This window comes from Megalobrama amblycephala, linkage group LG1 (genome assembly GCF_018812025.1).
Source record: "Megalobrama amblycephala isolate DHTTF-2021 linkage group LG1, ASM1881202v1, whole genome shotgun sequence".
Taxonomy (NCBI): Eukaryota; Metazoa; Chordata; class Actinopteri; order Cypriniformes; family Xenocyprididae; genus Megalobrama; species Megalobrama amblycephala.
Genome location: NC_063044.1, coordinates 18707227 through 18726192, shown reverse-complemented (window position 1 = coordinate 18726192; position 18966 = coordinate 18707227). Strand labels below are relative to the sequence as shown.

Genomic DNA, 18966 nt, shown 5'->3' with positions numbered 1-18966 from the left:
AAGCGCAAAGCGGTAGACTATATCAAAGACTAAAATAATGGGACTTTAGCTATATGACGCATATTTGTGTGGAAATAAAAAACGAATGTTTTTTTAAATAATAATTAACTTTCTTATTATTTAGGTTACCATTATTTACCGATATTTATTTCATAGTTTTACAGGCTGTAGTGTGTTGTTTCAATGACGGAATAGCTAAAATAAACACGCACATCTGTTACCCCTGTTGAAAAAAAACAGCTTATGCTGGTAAGGTAGGTTTTGAAGCTGGTATGCTGGTTTGAGCTGGTTTATGCTGGTCCTATGCTGGTCCATGCTGGTCCAGGACCATCTTAGGACCAGCATGGACCAGCACTTGATCAGCATGGACCAGCTCAAACCAGCATACCAGCTTCAAAACCTACCTTACCAGCATAAGCTGTTTTTTCAACAGTACAAAATGGATGTTTGAGCATTCATTCATTCATTCATTCATTCATTCATTCATTCATTCATTTATTTATTTATTTATTTATGTATTTATTTAATATTTCAAAATGTATTTCATTGAGGTAGCCTATATATACACACACAAACATACGCACACGCTCCAAATTATATTTAATGGTTTTAAAATAGGCTATATAAAATAGTAAAATAGTACCAAAAGATTTTGCTGTGGTACCGAAATTGGTAGCGAGAACCATAAAATTTTCATGGTATCGGTACCGACTACTGGAATTTTGGTACCGTGACAACACTATTTGAAAGTAAACTGGAATTAAATACAGTGCCAATATTTATTGTTACCAGGTTCTTTCTTCTCTCGCTTGACCCGCGGAGCTTTGGGTTTGGCTCCTGGGTTGGGAAGGCCGGATGGAGAAATGAGGGAATTCTCTCCTCCATTGGAGCCCAGCGCGCTATCCTCATCAAACTCCATCTTCACGGCTGCATCTACCTCACCCTGACATGAACACAGACATCATTAGACAAAGACACACACTATACCAGGCTTGGCATTTATTAGTTGTGCTTCAGCCTATTTAGGTACAATTGATACATCGATCCAGACTATTGCAATAACTAATAATCACAATATTACTATTGTACAGTTTCTATAAAAATAAATGCAAAAACTGAAATAGATTTATATAATAAAAATCATTGTTAATTGTACTCCTGTACTGTAACTACTCCTGTAATATATTTAATACATGACTATATTAATGAAATAACATTCACAGTAAATATATAGCACATTTCAGCCTCACACACACTCATCCTTACCTTCTTCTTTTTGGTCAGTTTCTTGGAGGCATCGGCCTTCATAGCCAGTGTGACCTGAGGCTCTATCCTGCGACCGAAGGGAGAGGGAAGAGTTTCCTCCAGCTGCATCTTCTTCACTTTAGGTTTACCCACCTTCCCTTTCACCAGCTTTGTGGCTTTCCCAGTATTCACACTCTCCTTCTCCTGCTCCTCTATATGCTGGAAGAAAGACACAGACAAAACTTTCACATACTTTATCACACACATCATGATTCAACCCAATCCTAAAGTTAACATCTATAAATGAGACTCACGTCCAGCTCCTCAATGAAGACGGCCAGATCTTCCCTCCACAGATCTTCTGAATTTTTCCTCTGGAGTTCATTCAGCTCTGCTTTCTATATAACAATTTAAAGAGCACACACTCACAGTTAACACACAAGGCTTCAACCTGCTGCTGTTATTAGTCAAAATATTAGTTCACCCTACACCCGAATTTCAGTGAATAACATTTAGTCTTTTCCTCACACAAAGCTATTATATGACTTCAGATGACCTGGAATAGAGGTGGGCAATATACCAGTAAACCCCAAAAAATGGTAGAAAGAAGGTTCTAACACTGCTTCACTCATGATGTTACATTACATTAACAAAGTTCAGTCATATCAATAAAGTGTATAAAACTGATAAGAATCACTGACTGTAACACTAATTACTGTAAGAGTGATAGATTCTGGTACCTTCTGGTCTCTCTGCTTGAGGAGTTCCTCAACCTTCTCTTTGGTTAGACACCACAGAGGCATGTTCAGAATGTAGTTAAAATTTGGCCCAGAGGAGGAGCCAGAGTCCACTGAGCTGTCACTGTCATTACCTTCACCCTCCTCATCCTCCAAAGACTAAGACATCATCGTCATCCAACCAAACAAAGAGAAACAGTGAGATATAAACAGTGAGTAAAAAGTTCAACTAAACCTTCAGTCTTATTAAAACACTAGAACAGGGGTCGGTAATCGCCAGCATGTGAGCAAAAGAGGTGTATGTATTTGATTTAGATAAAGTACCTCACACCTGCATACAAATCCATATTTTGAGGTAAAACTTTTCCTTGAGGTAAAACAGCTTGTTTTATTAAGTTATGAGCTATCAATACTATTAAAGTGTGAGAATTAATTAACAGTGATTAACTAGGAACAAAAATAACATTTCATTACAAAGAGATTGCCAACCACTGCACTAGAAGCTATAAAATCCCATTTATTTAATGAGCAGCCAAAGTAACTTAAAAATCCAACATTGCTGGTCACCAGCATAAGGTATGTTTTGCATGCTGAGACCAGCATGGGGAGCAGGAGTGCTGGTGGACCAGCTTCACCAGTTCATTTCTACTTGAGAACAGCATAACTATTCTGGTCTACCAGCTAGACCAGCACTATACCAGCATTACACCAGCTCTAACCAGCATAAACCAGCTTGGACCAACATAGAATTCATGCTATTTTATGCTAGATTTTCAGCAGGCTTACACTACAGGAGTTTTAGGCCTATTTATTCCTGATTTATCTCTCCCAACAATCTGAGAAAAAATCTTGTCCAGGACCTATGTTTGGGCCAGATAACCTGGTAATGTGAGGCGTTTACAAATCAACTCTTAAACCTCCCAATCTGCTCGCAGACACATCCGGGCTGCCCCGATAATATCAAACATGTCTGATATTTAGGATTTTAAATCGGGATGATTATGAATATGATTACGAGAGAATGTAGAAGTTTTGAAACGGCAACCATGAAACAAGCTGCTGTACAGGTCCGTCGGGAAGCGGAGATGGAGCAACGGATTGTGGAAGTGTGGCAACAACATGACTGCCTGTATAACGTATCTTCGTAAACATACCACAACTCTAAAGAGGAGGGAAGGGGAGAATTCGCATCAGATTTGAACGTATGGGGAGAGTGTAGAAAGCTACAGGCTAACATGCTGATGATGTTGCTAATTTGTTTACATCTGCTTCCGCATGAGATCACGTAAGGTGCTCCCTCTAGCACGATAAACTTAATAATGTCTTGTAGTGTCTGATGTGCCTCGATTTTCAAATCTTGTATTGTATGCATGTTTGAGATTTGAGAGAAGACATTCGGTAAAGATTCTATTTATGTGATCTATTTGCATGATGCAAATAGATTTCATAATCGTTTAGGATTTAAAAACTCCTGTAGTCTAAAGCTTAAAGGTCAGGCTCAGGATAATTAACATGTCTATGGTGTTTGCATCGAGTTCTGATTTTTTTAAAAATTAAGTGTTTTACATTTAAAGTACTATTACACATATCTACAATTGTGGGTTTGGTCTTAAAATGTATGCTTCAGGCTCTGGCTTTATCTTAATGAATGAGCTGACTTCTAACAGATGCATATATACACATAGCTGTATCTATCATCTAAGTTTCCTCACATACCTTCTCCTGGGCTTTGTTCCAGGCTGCAACGGGATCGGATTCATATCCTCTTTGCACGAGCATTCGGATCAAATCTCTTTTTGACTTGTTCTCTGGTAAAATAATACAAACTATTAAAACACACTGAGAGCACGAAATTCATTTTTTAATGTTTAAAATTTAAATTTAAAGGGTGCGTCATTCATTTTTCCTCTGCTGCAAAGCTGTTATTACCAGTTATACTGAAGCAGAAATGCAAACTTACTACCCAGAAAGACAGGAAAAATACATATACTTCAGAAAGAGGATTCAGGCCAAAAAGGTTCTTAAAATCTGTCAGACATATGGATATCTCACCAATTGATAGTTTTCCCTCAATCTTCTCCAGCACAAATCGTGCCTGGTTGGAGAGTTTGGCTGACTCAGAGCCAAGACTGCCCACCAGCCAGTCCTTCCTCAGTTTATAATAGTGCAAGCGCAGCTCAAAGAACTCCTTCAGGATCTCCTGCACAGACTCATAGCGCTTCAGACAGCCCATGTGATCAAACAGCACCTACAGACCAGACAGAAAAAATCATGAGGCAAATACAAATCATACGGTACATCATCAGTTTCACAATAAACCTTTTTAAAATTCTAGGTGGTTACCATTTCACATTTTAATTATCATTAAAATAGTGTTAGATTACCACGGTTCACAGAAAATACTGTACATATTTTATATATAAGGGCTGTCAATGTTAACCCATGACATTAAATTATTTTAACATGTTAAGGATTTTGAATTAATGCAAAAAAATTACTGAAGCATGTGAAATTGTGTCATTAACGTAATTTACATCACGCAGTTAGATGATCTTAAAAGACCATGCTGATTACATCAGAGATGGCAGAGAGAATAGAGACTTATTCATTCCAGTGTCTGTTTCGCTTTAAAACACAAACTCTCTGTCCTATTCTCTGTCATTGTATCTGAAGAGCGCAAGCCCTTCCTCATCGTGCTGTTCCTGTCTGAACGGAACGTTGCAACATCCCACCGCTGTATGGCCAGATGATATGCAAACTGTGATTTTTTTTTTTTTTATAGGTGCTTTGGTATACATGAATGAATTATATGGACTCATATCATTTTGTTATTTGATGTCCTTTTTTGGAAAGACAAAAGGGTGTGCGATTAATCGCGATTAAAAATTTTAATCTATTGACAGCCCTAATATATATATATATATATATATATATATATATATATATATATATATATATATATATATATATACACTGTGTGCAGAATTATTAGGCAAGCTGATTTTCTGATCATATTTTTTTTCCAAGCACATTTTACCAATTCCAATCCACATCAATCTTAATAACTACTATTAATATTGTTTTTAATCATTTATAAGTGATATATAATTGTTCATGAAGGCTGGAAATGAAAAATGCCTTATATTCAGGTGTGCAGAATTATTAGGCAGGTTTGCTTTTACAGGCAAAATGAGCCAAAAAAAGAGATTTAACTCAGACTGAAAAGTCAAAAATTATTAAATACTCACGAGAAGGACGCAATACTAATGCAATACTAGAATTTGCAAAGTGAAAGCATGACCAAGGGAAAGCAAAATGCTCATGGGGTCAGCGGGGTCATACAAAATCAGGTGGAAAAGAAAAGACACATGTTAACTGCAAAAGATTGAAGAATTAAGGTGAAGAATTAAGTGTGAAACCATCAGGAACCCTTTAGTCTCCAGCGCCACCATTTTCCAGAACTGCAACCTACCTGGAGTCTCCAGAAGTGCAAGGTGTCAGGATCTCAGAGACTTAGGTTAGCTAAAGAATCCTAAAAAATGACCCGCTCTTAATAAAAATCACAAGCTGAAATGTTGTGAAATACATGAAGACTGGGTTTTTATAGGCTTTATAGACAGACAGCTTGAGAGTGACTCCTGAAGGACCAGCACCACATCCTATTGTACCACTGTTTGAAGAATTTATCTTCCAAAATCTGGCAGTAAGGTGTGGGAGTTTACTTTTAGTCCCTCTCTTATCCTGAAATGTCCGTCTTGCAGAGATGGACTAAAAATGATCTTCCAAAACTTACTGCCAGATTCTTCATGTATTTTATAACACTTCAGCTTGTGATTCTTATTAAGAGCGGGTCATTTTTTAGGATTCTTTAGCTAACCTAACTAAGTCTCTGAGACACCTTGCACTTCTGGAGACTCCAGGTAGGTTGCAGTTCTGGAAAATGGTGGCGCTGGAGACTAAAAGGTTCCTGATGGTTTCACACTTAACTCTTCACCTTAATTCTTAACTCTTTTGCAGTTAACATGTGTCTTTTCTTTTCCACCTGTTTTTGTATGACCCCGCTGACCCAATGAGCATTTTGCTGTCCATTGGTCATGCTTTAACTTTGCAATTTCTAGTATTGCATTAGTATTGTGTCCTTCTCGTGAGTATTTAATCATTTTTGACTTTTCAGTCTAAGTTAAATCTCTTTTTTGGCTCATTTTGCCTGTAAAAGCAAATCTGCCTAATAATTCTGCACACCTGAATATAAGGCATTTTTCATTTCCAGCCTTCATGAACAATTATATATCACTTATAAATGATTAAAAACATTATTAATAGTAGTTATTAAGATTGATGTGGATTGAAATTGGTAAAATGTGTTTGGAAAAAAAATATGATCAGAAAGTTAGCTTGCCTAATAATTCTGCACACAGTGTATGATTAATCTCATATAGGATGAATTTGGTTGAGTCAATTAACCTGCTTCCAAAGCATAGCGGGGTTCATTCAGTTTTCAGTTTCAGCTCATGCAGAACAGCAATGCCTGACATTACTGAATTAGGTCTTAAAAGTGACAGCATCCAAATATTGCTGCCTGTGTTTTTAATGTTAATAAAACTACAACACAAAGAAAAAAACGGCTCTTTACTGAACAGCTTTTGTAACTTTAATAAGGATTAATCCATTTAATTTACAGTGAAGACTGTGCAGTGTTATTTTACATTTGATTAACTTATTAAATTTCTGTACCTGAAAACTTGTTTGTTCTATTGTATTTATTTGTGCTATTGCTCATAATTTCATTATTTGTTAACTATATTTGAATATATATGGGTTAGGCTAGTTAATTAAAGTTATATTAATTGTTTTAATTGTTTTAACTATTAAAACAATAGTTTTTTAAGAAAGATTTTTCTTGGTTTATGTGAACATTGGAGACACATTCCATTCTATCATTTTGAAAATGTTATGAAAACGTTATTTCTGAAAAAAAATTTAAAAAACTAAAAATGTCCGTTTTTTTTTACGTATTAAGAATGTTTTACATAACTTTTAAAGAACTTAAGTGAAAGTTATGGTTAACAGAAGATATGATATGATATGATATAAAGATATGATAACAGGGTTCCCTGTTAGCTGGGTATGCAGTAGAAAAGCAAACGGAAAAAAGGCTACTGTCTTGCCTTTTGCCAAATAGATAGGAAAAATTCAACACCCATAATGCAATGGGCATGTTGCATCCTAGGCCACTCCCACCAGTCTGCTATGGATACACTTGACCAGATTCAAGGCGGTATGCCTTGCTTTAATAGGAAATATTAAAGCATCATTTATTCATCCAAAACTTTGCCAAATTCCTTGACATTCCATGTTATATTTCATTTTTATGACTGGATCCTGTGATTATGACCGTGTTTTCCACATTGCGGAAATCATAGTGCCTTATTCTATGCAAGTACATGAACACATATCAAAAAACATGTTGCAAATGCCATTGAAAGCTACAATATGTAACTTTTGGCTCTCTAGACGTTTAAAAAACTGCAGTAGTCTGATAGTGGTTTTGCTAGTCTGATTACGTTATATACTGAACTCAAGCTACATGGCTATTTATCAGTTCAATAAAATATCTTACTTTTTCAGAAATAAAAAAGCCTACTCTGGGTCACTTTTAAATCTTAGTCCTTCAGTTCTTGCCACCTCTGAAGAGCCAAGGCAATGTTGATTCCGATTTACGGACTCTGTCGCTTTCCCTTTTTGCTTGTAGATGCTTTCTGTTTGTTTGTTTGTTTGTTTGTTTTTTCCATTGTGACACTTAACTTTCAGCTTTATCCAACTCCTACACCATACACGCGCCAGAGTAGCCAGAGCTACTTTTCTCTGTTTATAGGTTTATAAAAGTGCATCTGGAAAAAGACACGGTTTGGAACATGGATTCCTTTGCACTCTCTGATTAATAACACTGTGACTTTTATTACATAGTGAAGCTTTAATGTTAAGTTTAATGGCATAGATATTGGATGGTAACAGGGGTATCAGCCCCCTGAGTACTGAAATCTGTTACAACAATAATGCAAGACTGCACATAAATATATGTACAGCAGGACCATACACAATCATTTGAAAGAGCACTTAAATCTGTGTACCAGCACAGAATATGTTTCTGACCTAATTATTAATCAAGGTGTGATGTGACAATCATGTTAGCTCGATTCAAGAGCTTCAGGAAGGGGAGGTTCGTACCATGGAGTTGCAGGTCAGGGACGACTGCAATTTGAAGACCTTGTGAAGGCCAGCCGCCTCTGCCTGTGCCAGCTTCTCCTCTGTCATGCGCACCACGAACTTCACTGTGGTGTCAGTGTGGTATTCCTTATAGTCGCTGATCAGGGGAGGAGTTTTATCTGTTCCTTGGAGCATGGGCTCAAGAACCGACTCCTTATATGCCTGAGAGAGAGAAAGAAAAGATATAATTTCTGGCATCATCAGCACACCAGCATTCCAATAAATAGTCATGTCATAAAATCAAGACTTCTACCAGTGACCTTACCTGAGTCCAGGTGCGAACAGGAAGTTCAATAATCTCAATGGTATTTTTGTCCAGAACGGACACTTCTCCACTGACCAAATACTGATTTTGTCCCAGCTCATGAATGATGCCTTTAAAGTTCTTGTAGCGGGGCAGCTAAGAAAAACATAAAGAGAGGCACAGAATAAAAAATCTTAACTTAATCTGAACCTGAGTTTGATGATCCCTCCATCTGTCCGAAGATATGGTATATGGTGTTGTATGGCTGTAAGTTTCAATAAGCAATAGTGGCAGGTGTTTATCACTGTTGCTAGATAAGGTCTCAAGACACAGACATGCTAAAAATGGAAAACACTGGTCACATTACTTTTTAACTCATGTTTTGGTTTTACTATCATAACGTAACATGGACAGAATGGCACTTGCAATTCAGCTCTGCAAATTAGGCCAAATTCCTAGGCCAAATTCACCCACGTGCCGTTCCACACCCGTAAGACCTTCATTCATCTTCGAAACACAAATTAAAATATTTTTGTTGAAATCCAATGGCTCAGTGAGGCCTGCATAGCCAGCAAAGGCATTTCCTCTGTCAAGATCCATTAATGTACTAAAAACATATTTAAATCAGTTAGTGAGTACAGTGGTTCAATTTTAATATTATAAAGCGACGAGAATATTTCTGGTGCACCAAAAAAACCAAAATAACGACTTATATAGTGATGCCCGATTTCAAAACACTGCTTCAGTAAGCTTCGGAGCGTTATGAATCAGCGTGTCGAATCATGATTCGGATCGCGTGTCAAACCACCAAACTGCTGAAATCACGTGACTTTGGTGCTCCAAACCGCTGATTCGACACACTGATTTATAATTTGAGGGTCATCTTTGACAGCACCCTTTCATTTGAAGCTCACATTAATAATATAACCAGGTCTTTTTATTTTCATCTCCGTAATATTGCTCGTCTCCGTCCATTTCTCACTCCGCGCAGTTCTGCTTTTCTTGTTTATTCGCTTGTCACCTCTCGCATTGACTACTGCAATTCTCTTTTAATTGGTTTACCACACAAATCTCTTCATAAACTCCAACTGATTCAGAATTCTGCTGCTCGTATCATAACCCGGACTCCATCTATACAACATATTACCCCATCACTTCAACAGCTTCATTGGCTTCCTATCAAATTCTGGATTTAATTTAAAATTCTTCTCCTCACTTACAAATCTCTTCATAACCTCTCTCCACCTTACCTTTCAGATCTCTTACAGCCTTACATTCCTTCTCGAACTCTCCGCTCTACTTCTTTGGGTCTCCTCCATACACCTTCAGCTCGTCAAACCACCATGGGCCATAGGGCCTTTAGCCCTTAGCTCCAAGTCAACATCCGTGATTGAGACTCATTATCTCAATTTAAAGTTAAAACTTAAGACTCATTTATTCAGAATAGCTTATCCTTCATGATTACTGTGTGCACTCAAGTCTAGCACTTTTGTTTTTTTGTTATTCTTATAGCTGTCATGTTTTGTAATTGCTGCTTTTTACTTATGGTTATTGGCATTTACATTTATTATTTTAATATTGTTCTTGTGGCTATTTCTTCTTGTTGTATGGTGACCTTGAGTGATTTGAACGGCGCCTAAAATAAAATCTATTATTATTATTATTATTATTATTATTATTACAACGCTCCAAAGCTTACTGAAGCAGTGTTTTGACATGGGACATCACTATATAAGTTGTTATTCTCGTCGCTTTATAATATTAATATTGAACCGCTGTACTCACATGAACTGATTTAAATATGTTTTTAGTACATTAATGGATCATGAGAGAGGAAATGTCATTGCTGGCTATGCAGGCCTCACTGAGCCATCGGATTTCAACAAAAATATCTTAATTTGCATTCCGAAGATTAACAAAGGTCTTACGGGTGTGGAAAGGCATGAGGGTGAGTAATAAATAACATTATTTTCATTTTTGGGTGAACTAACCCTTTAAGTTAAAAAATATAGTGGATACCGTGATTTCAGTGATTATCGTTATATGACAATTTAATGCTGTCACATTCCTAATAAACATGCAATAATCAGTAAAAGAGTGAGGATGAAGTGTTACCATGGGTAGGGGGTCCTGGTGGTTGAGCATACGGTTGATGTTGTTGACAATCTCTCGCGGGTCATAGTTGGGGATCTTGCAGGCCCAGCCAGTCCCGATACCCTCAGCTCCGTTTACCAGTACCATAGGAATTATGGGTATGTACCACTCTGGCTCCACCTTCTGGTTGTCATCATACAGAAACTTCAGCAGGCTGGAGTCCACAGCAGGAAACAGCAGTTTGGCCAATGGACTGTGAGAAAAAAGAAAAACTGATATCTTGTACAATTTTGGTGTGTTTATTTGAAGATACTAATCAATCAAATAAAATTGATAACAATCGATAATTAATGTAATTGGCAACGGATTCGATTATTGATTAATTCCATCAGTGCGCTGTACACAGAAAACATACACCAGTCACATTACTTTACAGTAGGGAATAATGCATTTCTATAAAAAAACCTAGTTACCAAACTTGGTTCATATATTGTTCTCATCGAGCTGGACAACTTTCTAATTTAAATTCATTAGCTCCGACTAACAGGAAGTTGGCTATTTTGGTTTGAATGTGGATTTTTTGAAAAAACAGGCTCTGAATTTTAAACTTCTACTCCTAGAGGGTTTATTCAATTCAGACCAAACATTTTAACATGGTGCTAAGACAGTGAAGATGTTAAATTGCGAACAGATATTAGATATCTAGAAAGGTGTTGCCATGGCGAGAGATTAAAGTAATGTCAAAAAAGGGAAACAGGAAGAGTTTCATATCTTCTAAACAATACATTATACAGAATTTATTTCTATATAAAAGAATACAAATGTTTGTAATAAATACATTTTATTAATTTTTCGATTAAAAAAGCATGTGTAAGTTAAAAATAGGCAGTTATCTGATTAAAAAATTAAAAAGAGGGCAGCATATACCTATTTTTAAACAGGGTTAAGAAAACTTGAGAAAACTTTGTTGACAGCACTGTTAGTTGAGCACTTCGTTAGTTAACTGTTTTAGGTATAATTACATTTAGTGGATATTCTATTTGAATGCATATATTTAGACATTATCATAGACTAATTTCTGTCACAGCGTAGATTTTATTTTTTTATTTAAAATGTTGTTGAATCTTCTGAGTTAACTTACTGATAAAACAGTCTCCAACTAAGCATTTGATCTCACATTGCCTCTAATGGAATCAAAGTACTTTTTATTACTGGATTTTTTTCATCTGATTAATCAAAGAAATAATCAACAGAAAAACCAATTATCAAAACATACATTAGTTGCAGCCCTAAAAAGCATCATCATGAAGATCTCAACATTTCTCAGATCTGATCATTATTAGAAATGCACCATTATACCTAATCTAAGCACTCACTTCACAAATTATTAAATCAAAACAAATAAAATCTTACCTAAGCATAGTGAAGATGTAACGAGGGCTGGCAGCATCTTTACCGCCATTGATACGGGTACCAAACTGGCCAAGAGGCTGAAGGATGTTGATATTGTTGCTGCCCACAAAGTTCTGGGCCAAATTCACGATAGTCATCATCAGGGCTTGCTGCACAAAAGACAACATTTCTTGTAAAAAAAAAAAAAAATCTTTAATTCGGTTCCATTTTAATATTAATTTCAATAAATAAGTGTACATTTGATTTCTAGTAATTTTCAACATTATAAACAATTCACAGTTTAAAATACATATTTTAAGCTGATGCATATGAATCTGCATTTTAATCAATGCATCAAGAAAACCAGTAAATCATTGCACTAATAATGACCAAGAACAAATTAAAGAAGAAAGGCAAAGAAATGTTTGCTACTAACTTCGCCGTGATGGTATGCAGACATCTCAGCCACGGATCCGGCCAGCTGGGCCACCTTAACCTCCCTTTTATCATTCCTCTTCAAACAGGTGAACAACACTTTTCTCTGACCTGGCTTCAGACCTGCATACAGCAGATAAAAGTAAAAGTAAAGTAAACTTTACAAACCCAGTTAAACTACAGGCAAACAGCATTTGGAAATTTCACATCTACATTATTATCACTTCGGTCAAACATAATTAGAACAGCAATTATTCCACATAAAAAATAAAATTAAATTTAATAAAAAATAAAAATTTATTCACTCAGCTAAGAAGAGAAATCCAGAGTTTGACATGTTAAAAAAAGTAAACGAAGATACACACCATCAACAAGTGATGGAATCGAACGCTCATTGTCAGAATTGGAGAAGAGGATGAGTTCTTTATTGATGAAGTCATTGTAGGACAGGTGTCGTGTTGCTGTGCCGTATAGGTATTGCTGTGATAAGAAAACAAAGATGTGCACAATGAAAGATCAGAAAATTTTTCATTTTTAGCAGTAGCGACTCATACTTGACAGAAAGAGTTTTAAACAGCTTGAAAAATCTTTAAATATGTATTGGCCTTATGTAGTTTGTAGAGATGGGAAAATGCGTAATGTGCAAAATGCATAAAAATGTGTAATTAATATCAGAGGTGGGTAGTAATGAACTTAATTTTTGGAAAATGTGTACTTTTAAGAGTAGATTTAAATGTGGGTACTTTAACTGAAGTACATTTCAAATGAAAAAAACTGTACTTTTACTTTGTTGCAGTGGGCAACATTCCTCTCAATTTATTTGAATACAATATATGTTACATGTATTCTAAAGGTGTTGTCTCTTTTTTTTCTGGGGCATGAGCGATGTCTTTCACACAGAACTAGGCGCAGGGCAATGGAGAAGTGTTTTTAAAAGTTGTACTTTTTTACTTAACACAGCTTTCTAAAAATATGGAGCTCATGCATGAGAAATAGAAAAAGAAACGGGATCAAATAGTGTAATACAAGTGGAATGCAAAAACTTGTTCTGTGTGAAAAAAAAAACTTTGTTTCGCTACTTCTAGCTGTTTTAAGAGTGTTATGTTTATCATTAGAAACATTTCTCTTTCATTTGAGCTGTAGTGTGTAACTGACAGCTGTACCTCAGGCAATCCATGCATCCTCCTCTGCCGTCTGTCCTCCATGAAATTAGTCAGCCACTCTTTCCTGTCATCCGTTTTCTTCTTACTGAAGGCCTGAGTAGTGTTCACAGACAATGTTAATCAATATGTCAAAGTTATATGAATATGAATTATGAAAATTAATATCTTAATAAATGTAATGTTGCACAAAACACAGTACAAACAAGATCCAACATTATGAACAGCAGTAAAAAAAACTAACCAGTGTAATGGCAGCATCATCTTCGGTGCCATTGTACTTAAACATAATTCGATGTCTTTCCATGTCAGCAAAATATTCCTTTGCTTCTTTGCTTGTGCTGGTACCCAAACCTGACAAATATGCAGTTAACATATAGTGAAGAATGCTACTTGCTTTTTGACGCAGATTCTTTCAAAGAAGTAGGAAACGGAAAACAAACCTTTATAGTACTTTATGTGCCACGTTTTAAAATTTTCTGTGTGCTTCTTCCATTCTTCAAATTCTGGGATGCTGTAGAATGATACTTCCTGCTTATTCTTGCTGGCCTAAAGAGACAGTTTTAAAAACAAGTATTAAAAAAACTGAGGCAACTGACAAACTGAACTTGTAGTTGTTGTTGGATGATTATCATACCTTCACAATGGGTGTGATGAACTCCTCCAGGAAGGTGTGCTTCAGCAGAGATGGCCAATTATGATGGAAGAAGTTAATGAGAAGACCCTTGATGTGGGAGCCATCTTGATCCTGATAGTACACATAACAGAAATTATGCATACAGGTTTAGGAAACATCTCTGCATACATTCTGAATAAAAAAGACCCATTCTCTTAAAAAATTGTGGTAACACTTTAGTATAGGGAACACATATAAACTATTAACTACGAGTTTTCCCTCAATAAACTCCTAATTTACTGCTTATTATAGTTAGTAAGGTAGTTATTAAGTTTAGGTATTGGGTAGGATTAAGAATGTAGAATATGGTCATGCAAAATAAGGCATTAATATGTGCTTAATAAACTACATGCATGCTAATAAGCAACTAGTTAAAATACCCTAAAAATAAAATGTAACCAAAATGATTTAGATTAAGACCAACTAAAGAACATAATCACACCTGATCAGTCATGATCATAATCTTTCCATAGCGTAAGCTCTTCAGGGACTCTGGGTCATCATAGCTCTTCTTGTATTGAAGACCCACAATTTTAATGATGTTGTTGATTTCTGCATTCTCCATTATCTACAATCAAAGCAAGGGTCAACTTTCAGTTAAAAAAAAAAAAATCACAGTCAAAACATACTTGATGTTTAATGAACACGTGTAAAGTGAAATTTTGGACCAATGTGATTTAATTGGGGCCAAACCAAGCGATTAGTAAATTTTGTTTGCTTGCCATAGCTGGTTAGACAAAAAAAAAAAAAAAAAACTTTTTAAACTGTTTATATTTTCAAAAAGCAATTTCTAACTAGTGAAATATTTTAGAGCTGAGCAGCAACATATCGTTTAACATTGAGACCTATTTAAAATCTTGTCAATATTGTACTTCATCCTTACATTCTCTGCTCTTATTTTATAGTATTGTTTGTCTCTCCGTGTCAAGATCCTTGCAGCTTACCTGTTTGTGTGTGGCCTCTCTTACATTGAGCATCTTTCCCCTGAGCGGAAACACTCCATATCGATCTCGCCCGATCACTCCTAAACCGGAGACAGCCAGAGACTTGGCTGAATCTCCCTCAGTCAGGATCAGAGTGCACTCTGAAGAGTGTTTTCCCCCTACATGACAGAGCAAGAGTTACTCACAGATGAATCACACCATTTAAACAGCACTTCCATATTTAAGTCATCTGCCAAACAAAGAAGCTGCTACAATATGCAATACTGAGCAAAACTGCAATTACCAAATGAAAGCAGCTGTCATTTTTTTTTAAATTGTAACATGACTATTAAACATATTTTCTGCACCACTTCTGCTTAATATATCATTCTCATTACTTTATATAGATCATTTTAATTAAATAAGTCAAATCAAAATAAATGAGGCAGAACAATTACTACCATGATGTATGAATAATTTACAAATTACAAAAACATTACTTTTGAACAGGAATTAAGTGTTTTCACAAATAAGGCCTGTTCACACCAACACAAATGTTTGGTCGATCTTCGCATTAAAGTTGAATGAAATGAATGAAAATGATAATTCACTCTCTCAGAGTAGGTATTGCTTAACGAAAAGCAGAACTAAACAAAGCCAGCGGTATAATATTCTATTTGCTTATCACATAACTGCAAACTCAAAAGAGATTTTTGTGATTGAACTAAGCATTCTGGTGCACTCTGACAAGAAAATAAATGAAAAAAAAACAAAAAACAAACAACAACATTTGCTTCAAGTAAAAAAAATAAATAAATAAATTAAATATTGACACTAGAGCTGGGCATTGACACAAATTTCACAATTGGATCCGATTTCGATTTGATTACATTCGATTCAATATTGATTAATTTGGGGCGTATCAGGTACAGTACATGGCAAATTTCCTCAAAGAAAAAAATATCTCTCAACTAATGCTGTAAACTATACAGCAAACCACAGTTGTTACATAATTATAATATTAACACTTAGAAGTCGGGAAACGCTCCGGGACGTTTTGCTGGAATTTTTTTTTTTCACATAGCAGCAAAATCATGTATGTAAGTCCAATCGAAAACAAATATTCTCTGTTTATGTAATCTGTTTGAAAAGAGAGACATGTCAGTCGTTCGTGAGTCAGCTCATTATCCAATAATGCGTGATGCCCACGGAGAGGCTGTGCTATTCAGGCACAAATTCTGAGGCGATATATGCAACAGAGTGAACGCCCGCATCAGCTCGGAATAACGCATCAAGCTTAGTCAGTTTCATGTACTTTTCATTGTTTTGAGATGCGGTGAGGAATAATTCTAAAAGGATTTACCTCAATGGAAGAGCATGACTGGATTCAATTCCATTTCGAGGATCAACTTAATCAAGCTGAGGATTGTGAAAGGTAAGTTTTTTTAATCCCTAAATTCTTTATTCTAATCGCGAATTGTGTCTGTCAATATGAATGTTTAGACAATATTTCGTTTAGCCTGTTTTAGACAGATTATGAAGGGTTTAATGTAAAATAGCCTATATAATGCCACATCAGTGAAGCTTTTGTTCGCAAGGAATGATGAAAGCTTTGCATCACAGAAATAAATTATATTTTAAAGTATATAACATAGAAAAACATTATTTTAAATTGTAATAATATTTCACAGTATTGCTGTTTTTTTCTGTATTTTTGATCAAATAAATGCAGGCTTGATAAGCATGAGACTTCTTTCAAATCTGTGATTATGTCAAATCTTTTGACCGGTACTATAATTTAAAATAAAGGCCTATACAAAATTTTCTTCACATGGTGTGCAATAATATGTGCATCACAAAAATCATGTTTTCTGTTAAGAGTGGACATTATATGAATGTTAATACAATAGCTAATATGATCCTGTTCTCAGCATGTTCACAGAGGGGTTTTTTTTCTTTTAACTCACAGATTTGAGAAACATATTGACCAGATATTGGCACACATTGGACTGCATGAATATGATACTGAGATTACTGATTGGAAAGTGTTTTTTTTTTCCTTTCCTTTTTTTTCCTCCTGTGCAGAAAACACCAAATGCCAGGTATGTGATGTTCACATATATCTTTGAACAGGATTTATTTCCAGGTATAACTGTGTACTCAAAATGTGTCTTTGACACTCGTTTATATAGTTAACTATATTTTAAATAAACTTAAAAAAAAAGAAAAAAAAAAGATATATTTCTTTTGTCATTGTATTCTTTCTTAGTTCACTCAGTCAAATTCCTGTCTGAATGGCTCATTATGCGGCTCATTAGGGACAGGGTCAGGTGTGAATCACAGCATTATTCATGAAGATTCACGTCTCCTTGAATATGTCCCAAACTAAAAAGTGTCTTAGAAATTTAAAATCAATACATTGTTTTATGTGTCCAAGTAGGCAGAATGATTTTTATACATCATTGTGAAGCAAAAACTCTAGGCAAAAATATACAGTCCCCAAAAGTCTTGTGAAAAAATATTAAGCATGTGTTTTGAGGCCTTATTTCAGTGACTTATTTTTTATTTATTTATTTATTTATTTATTTTTTTAAAACACGCATAAACGTAATTCTCTCAAAAATACAAACGTATATACTTGCTGCTCACATATTTTTGTAGCCTAGTTTCTGCTGAATACAGTGCAATTAGACTTTTGTAATTAATATGTTTATAAACAACTGAAAAAAGCACAAAAAAACTTCTCCAGGACCCCAAATCAGCCTCACACTCCAGAGGGTTAAAGGTTCAGATTAATTGATTTGTTATTATTATACATAGGGACGTTTTTATAATAACATACATACATTTTTAATGACATAATTATGTTTCTACTCATTTTTTATATAGGCCAAAACATGTAAATGGTGGCTGTCATAAAACGGATTTATACGTACAATATTAAAGCACGTTAAGTACAAATACAATGAATATGCAACAGCCTATAGTGCATATATTTAGCAAAATGCTCTTCTCTAAGTAAATTTTTGTAGCTGACTAATGAGTTTTTAGACATTGAATGGAGGACTGCTATATGTACCCCCCCCCCCCCTAAAGCTAAAACTTAAGGTTTTAAAGGCATTGAGTCCATATGAATCGATCAGTTTAATTCATTCATCATATAAAGCAATCATGTCTCTTTAGAAGACTTACATTGGACTTCATTTTTACAATGCCTTTATAACCTTTTTAGATCTTTTTTTGTTTGTTTGTTTTTGGTTACCTTAACTTTCAGTAGAGGAACAGAAACTTCACAGATTTCATTAAAAATATTTTTATTTGTGTTTAGAGGATTAACCAAAGTCTCATGGGTTTGGACTGACATGAGGGTGAAATGATGACATAATTTAAATTTTTGGGCCTGTTTACACCTGGTCACTTTTACTGATCAGATAGCTGTCTGATTTACACTTTTCCATTTACACATGCCCAAATAAATGTCTTTTCGCAATACAAATATGCTTGCAAAATTTAACAGAGTTCACGTCAATGAAAGCAACAGATATTATCTGCATTTTATTTACCATGAGCTAATTTCAAGATCAAAGACTTTGTCCCCCTGCATGTGCACTCGTGAATCTAGAATTGTCTTATCTCCAAGATGTAATGTTGCCAGGAGCACAACGTTATCTAGTGAAACTATAGGTCATTTTCGAAAACAATGTAAATGTAAATGCTTTATATAAATAAATGATCGCCTTCCAAGTGCTTTCACCAAAACCACATTTTCGTATTCTTCAAAAAGCTTACGCTG

The 18966-nt window shown here is 35.3% G+C and overlaps 1 protein-coding gene across 4 annotated transcripts in view; it reads right to left on the bottom strand.

The window, feature by feature from the left end:
- Nucleotides 1-18966, bottom strand: part of top2b (DNA topoisomerase II beta) — a 73958-nt gene that overhangs the window by 11014 nt on the left and 43978 nt on the right. For all 4 annotated transcript variants that reach the window (XR_007184196.1, XR_007184197.1, XM_048185018.1 and 1 more), the window contains exons 12-29: nucleotides 15195-15352; nucleotides 14693-14818; nucleotides 14212-14322; nucleotides 14018-14123; nucleotides 13819-13928; nucleotides 13578-13670; nucleotides 12780-12894; nucleotides 12416-12537; nucleotides 12001-12149; nucleotides 10609-10840; nucleotides 8515-8649; nucleotides 8211-8411; nucleotides 4035-4230; nucleotides 3699-3790; nucleotides 1986-2141; nucleotides 1560-1643; nucleotides 1267-1464; nucleotides 790-943 (exon numbers count right to left, since the gene is read on the bottom strand). Coding sequence is in view for 2 of the 4 variants with exons in the window: in XM_048185018.1 (XP_048040975.1) it covers nucleotides 790-943; nucleotides 1267-1464; nucleotides 1560-1643; nucleotides 1986-2141; nucleotides 3699-3790; nucleotides 4035-4230; nucleotides 8211-8411; nucleotides 8515-8649; nucleotides 10609-10840; nucleotides 12001-12149; nucleotides 12416-12537; nucleotides 12780-12894; nucleotides 13578-13670; nucleotides 13819-13928; nucleotides 14018-14123; nucleotides 14212-14322; nucleotides 14693-14818; nucleotides 15195-15352 (2538 nt within the window). In the remaining 2 variants the exon portion in view is untranslated. The remainder of the gene's footprint in view (nucleotides 1-789; nucleotides 944-1266; nucleotides 1465-1559; nucleotides 1644-1985; nucleotides 2142-3698; nucleotides 3791-4034; nucleotides 4231-8210; nucleotides 8412-8514; nucleotides 8650-10608; nucleotides 10841-12000; nucleotides 12150-12415; nucleotides 12538-12779; nucleotides 12895-13577; nucleotides 13671-13818; nucleotides 13929-14017; nucleotides 14124-14211; nucleotides 14323-14692; nucleotides 14819-15194; nucleotides 15353-18966) is intronic.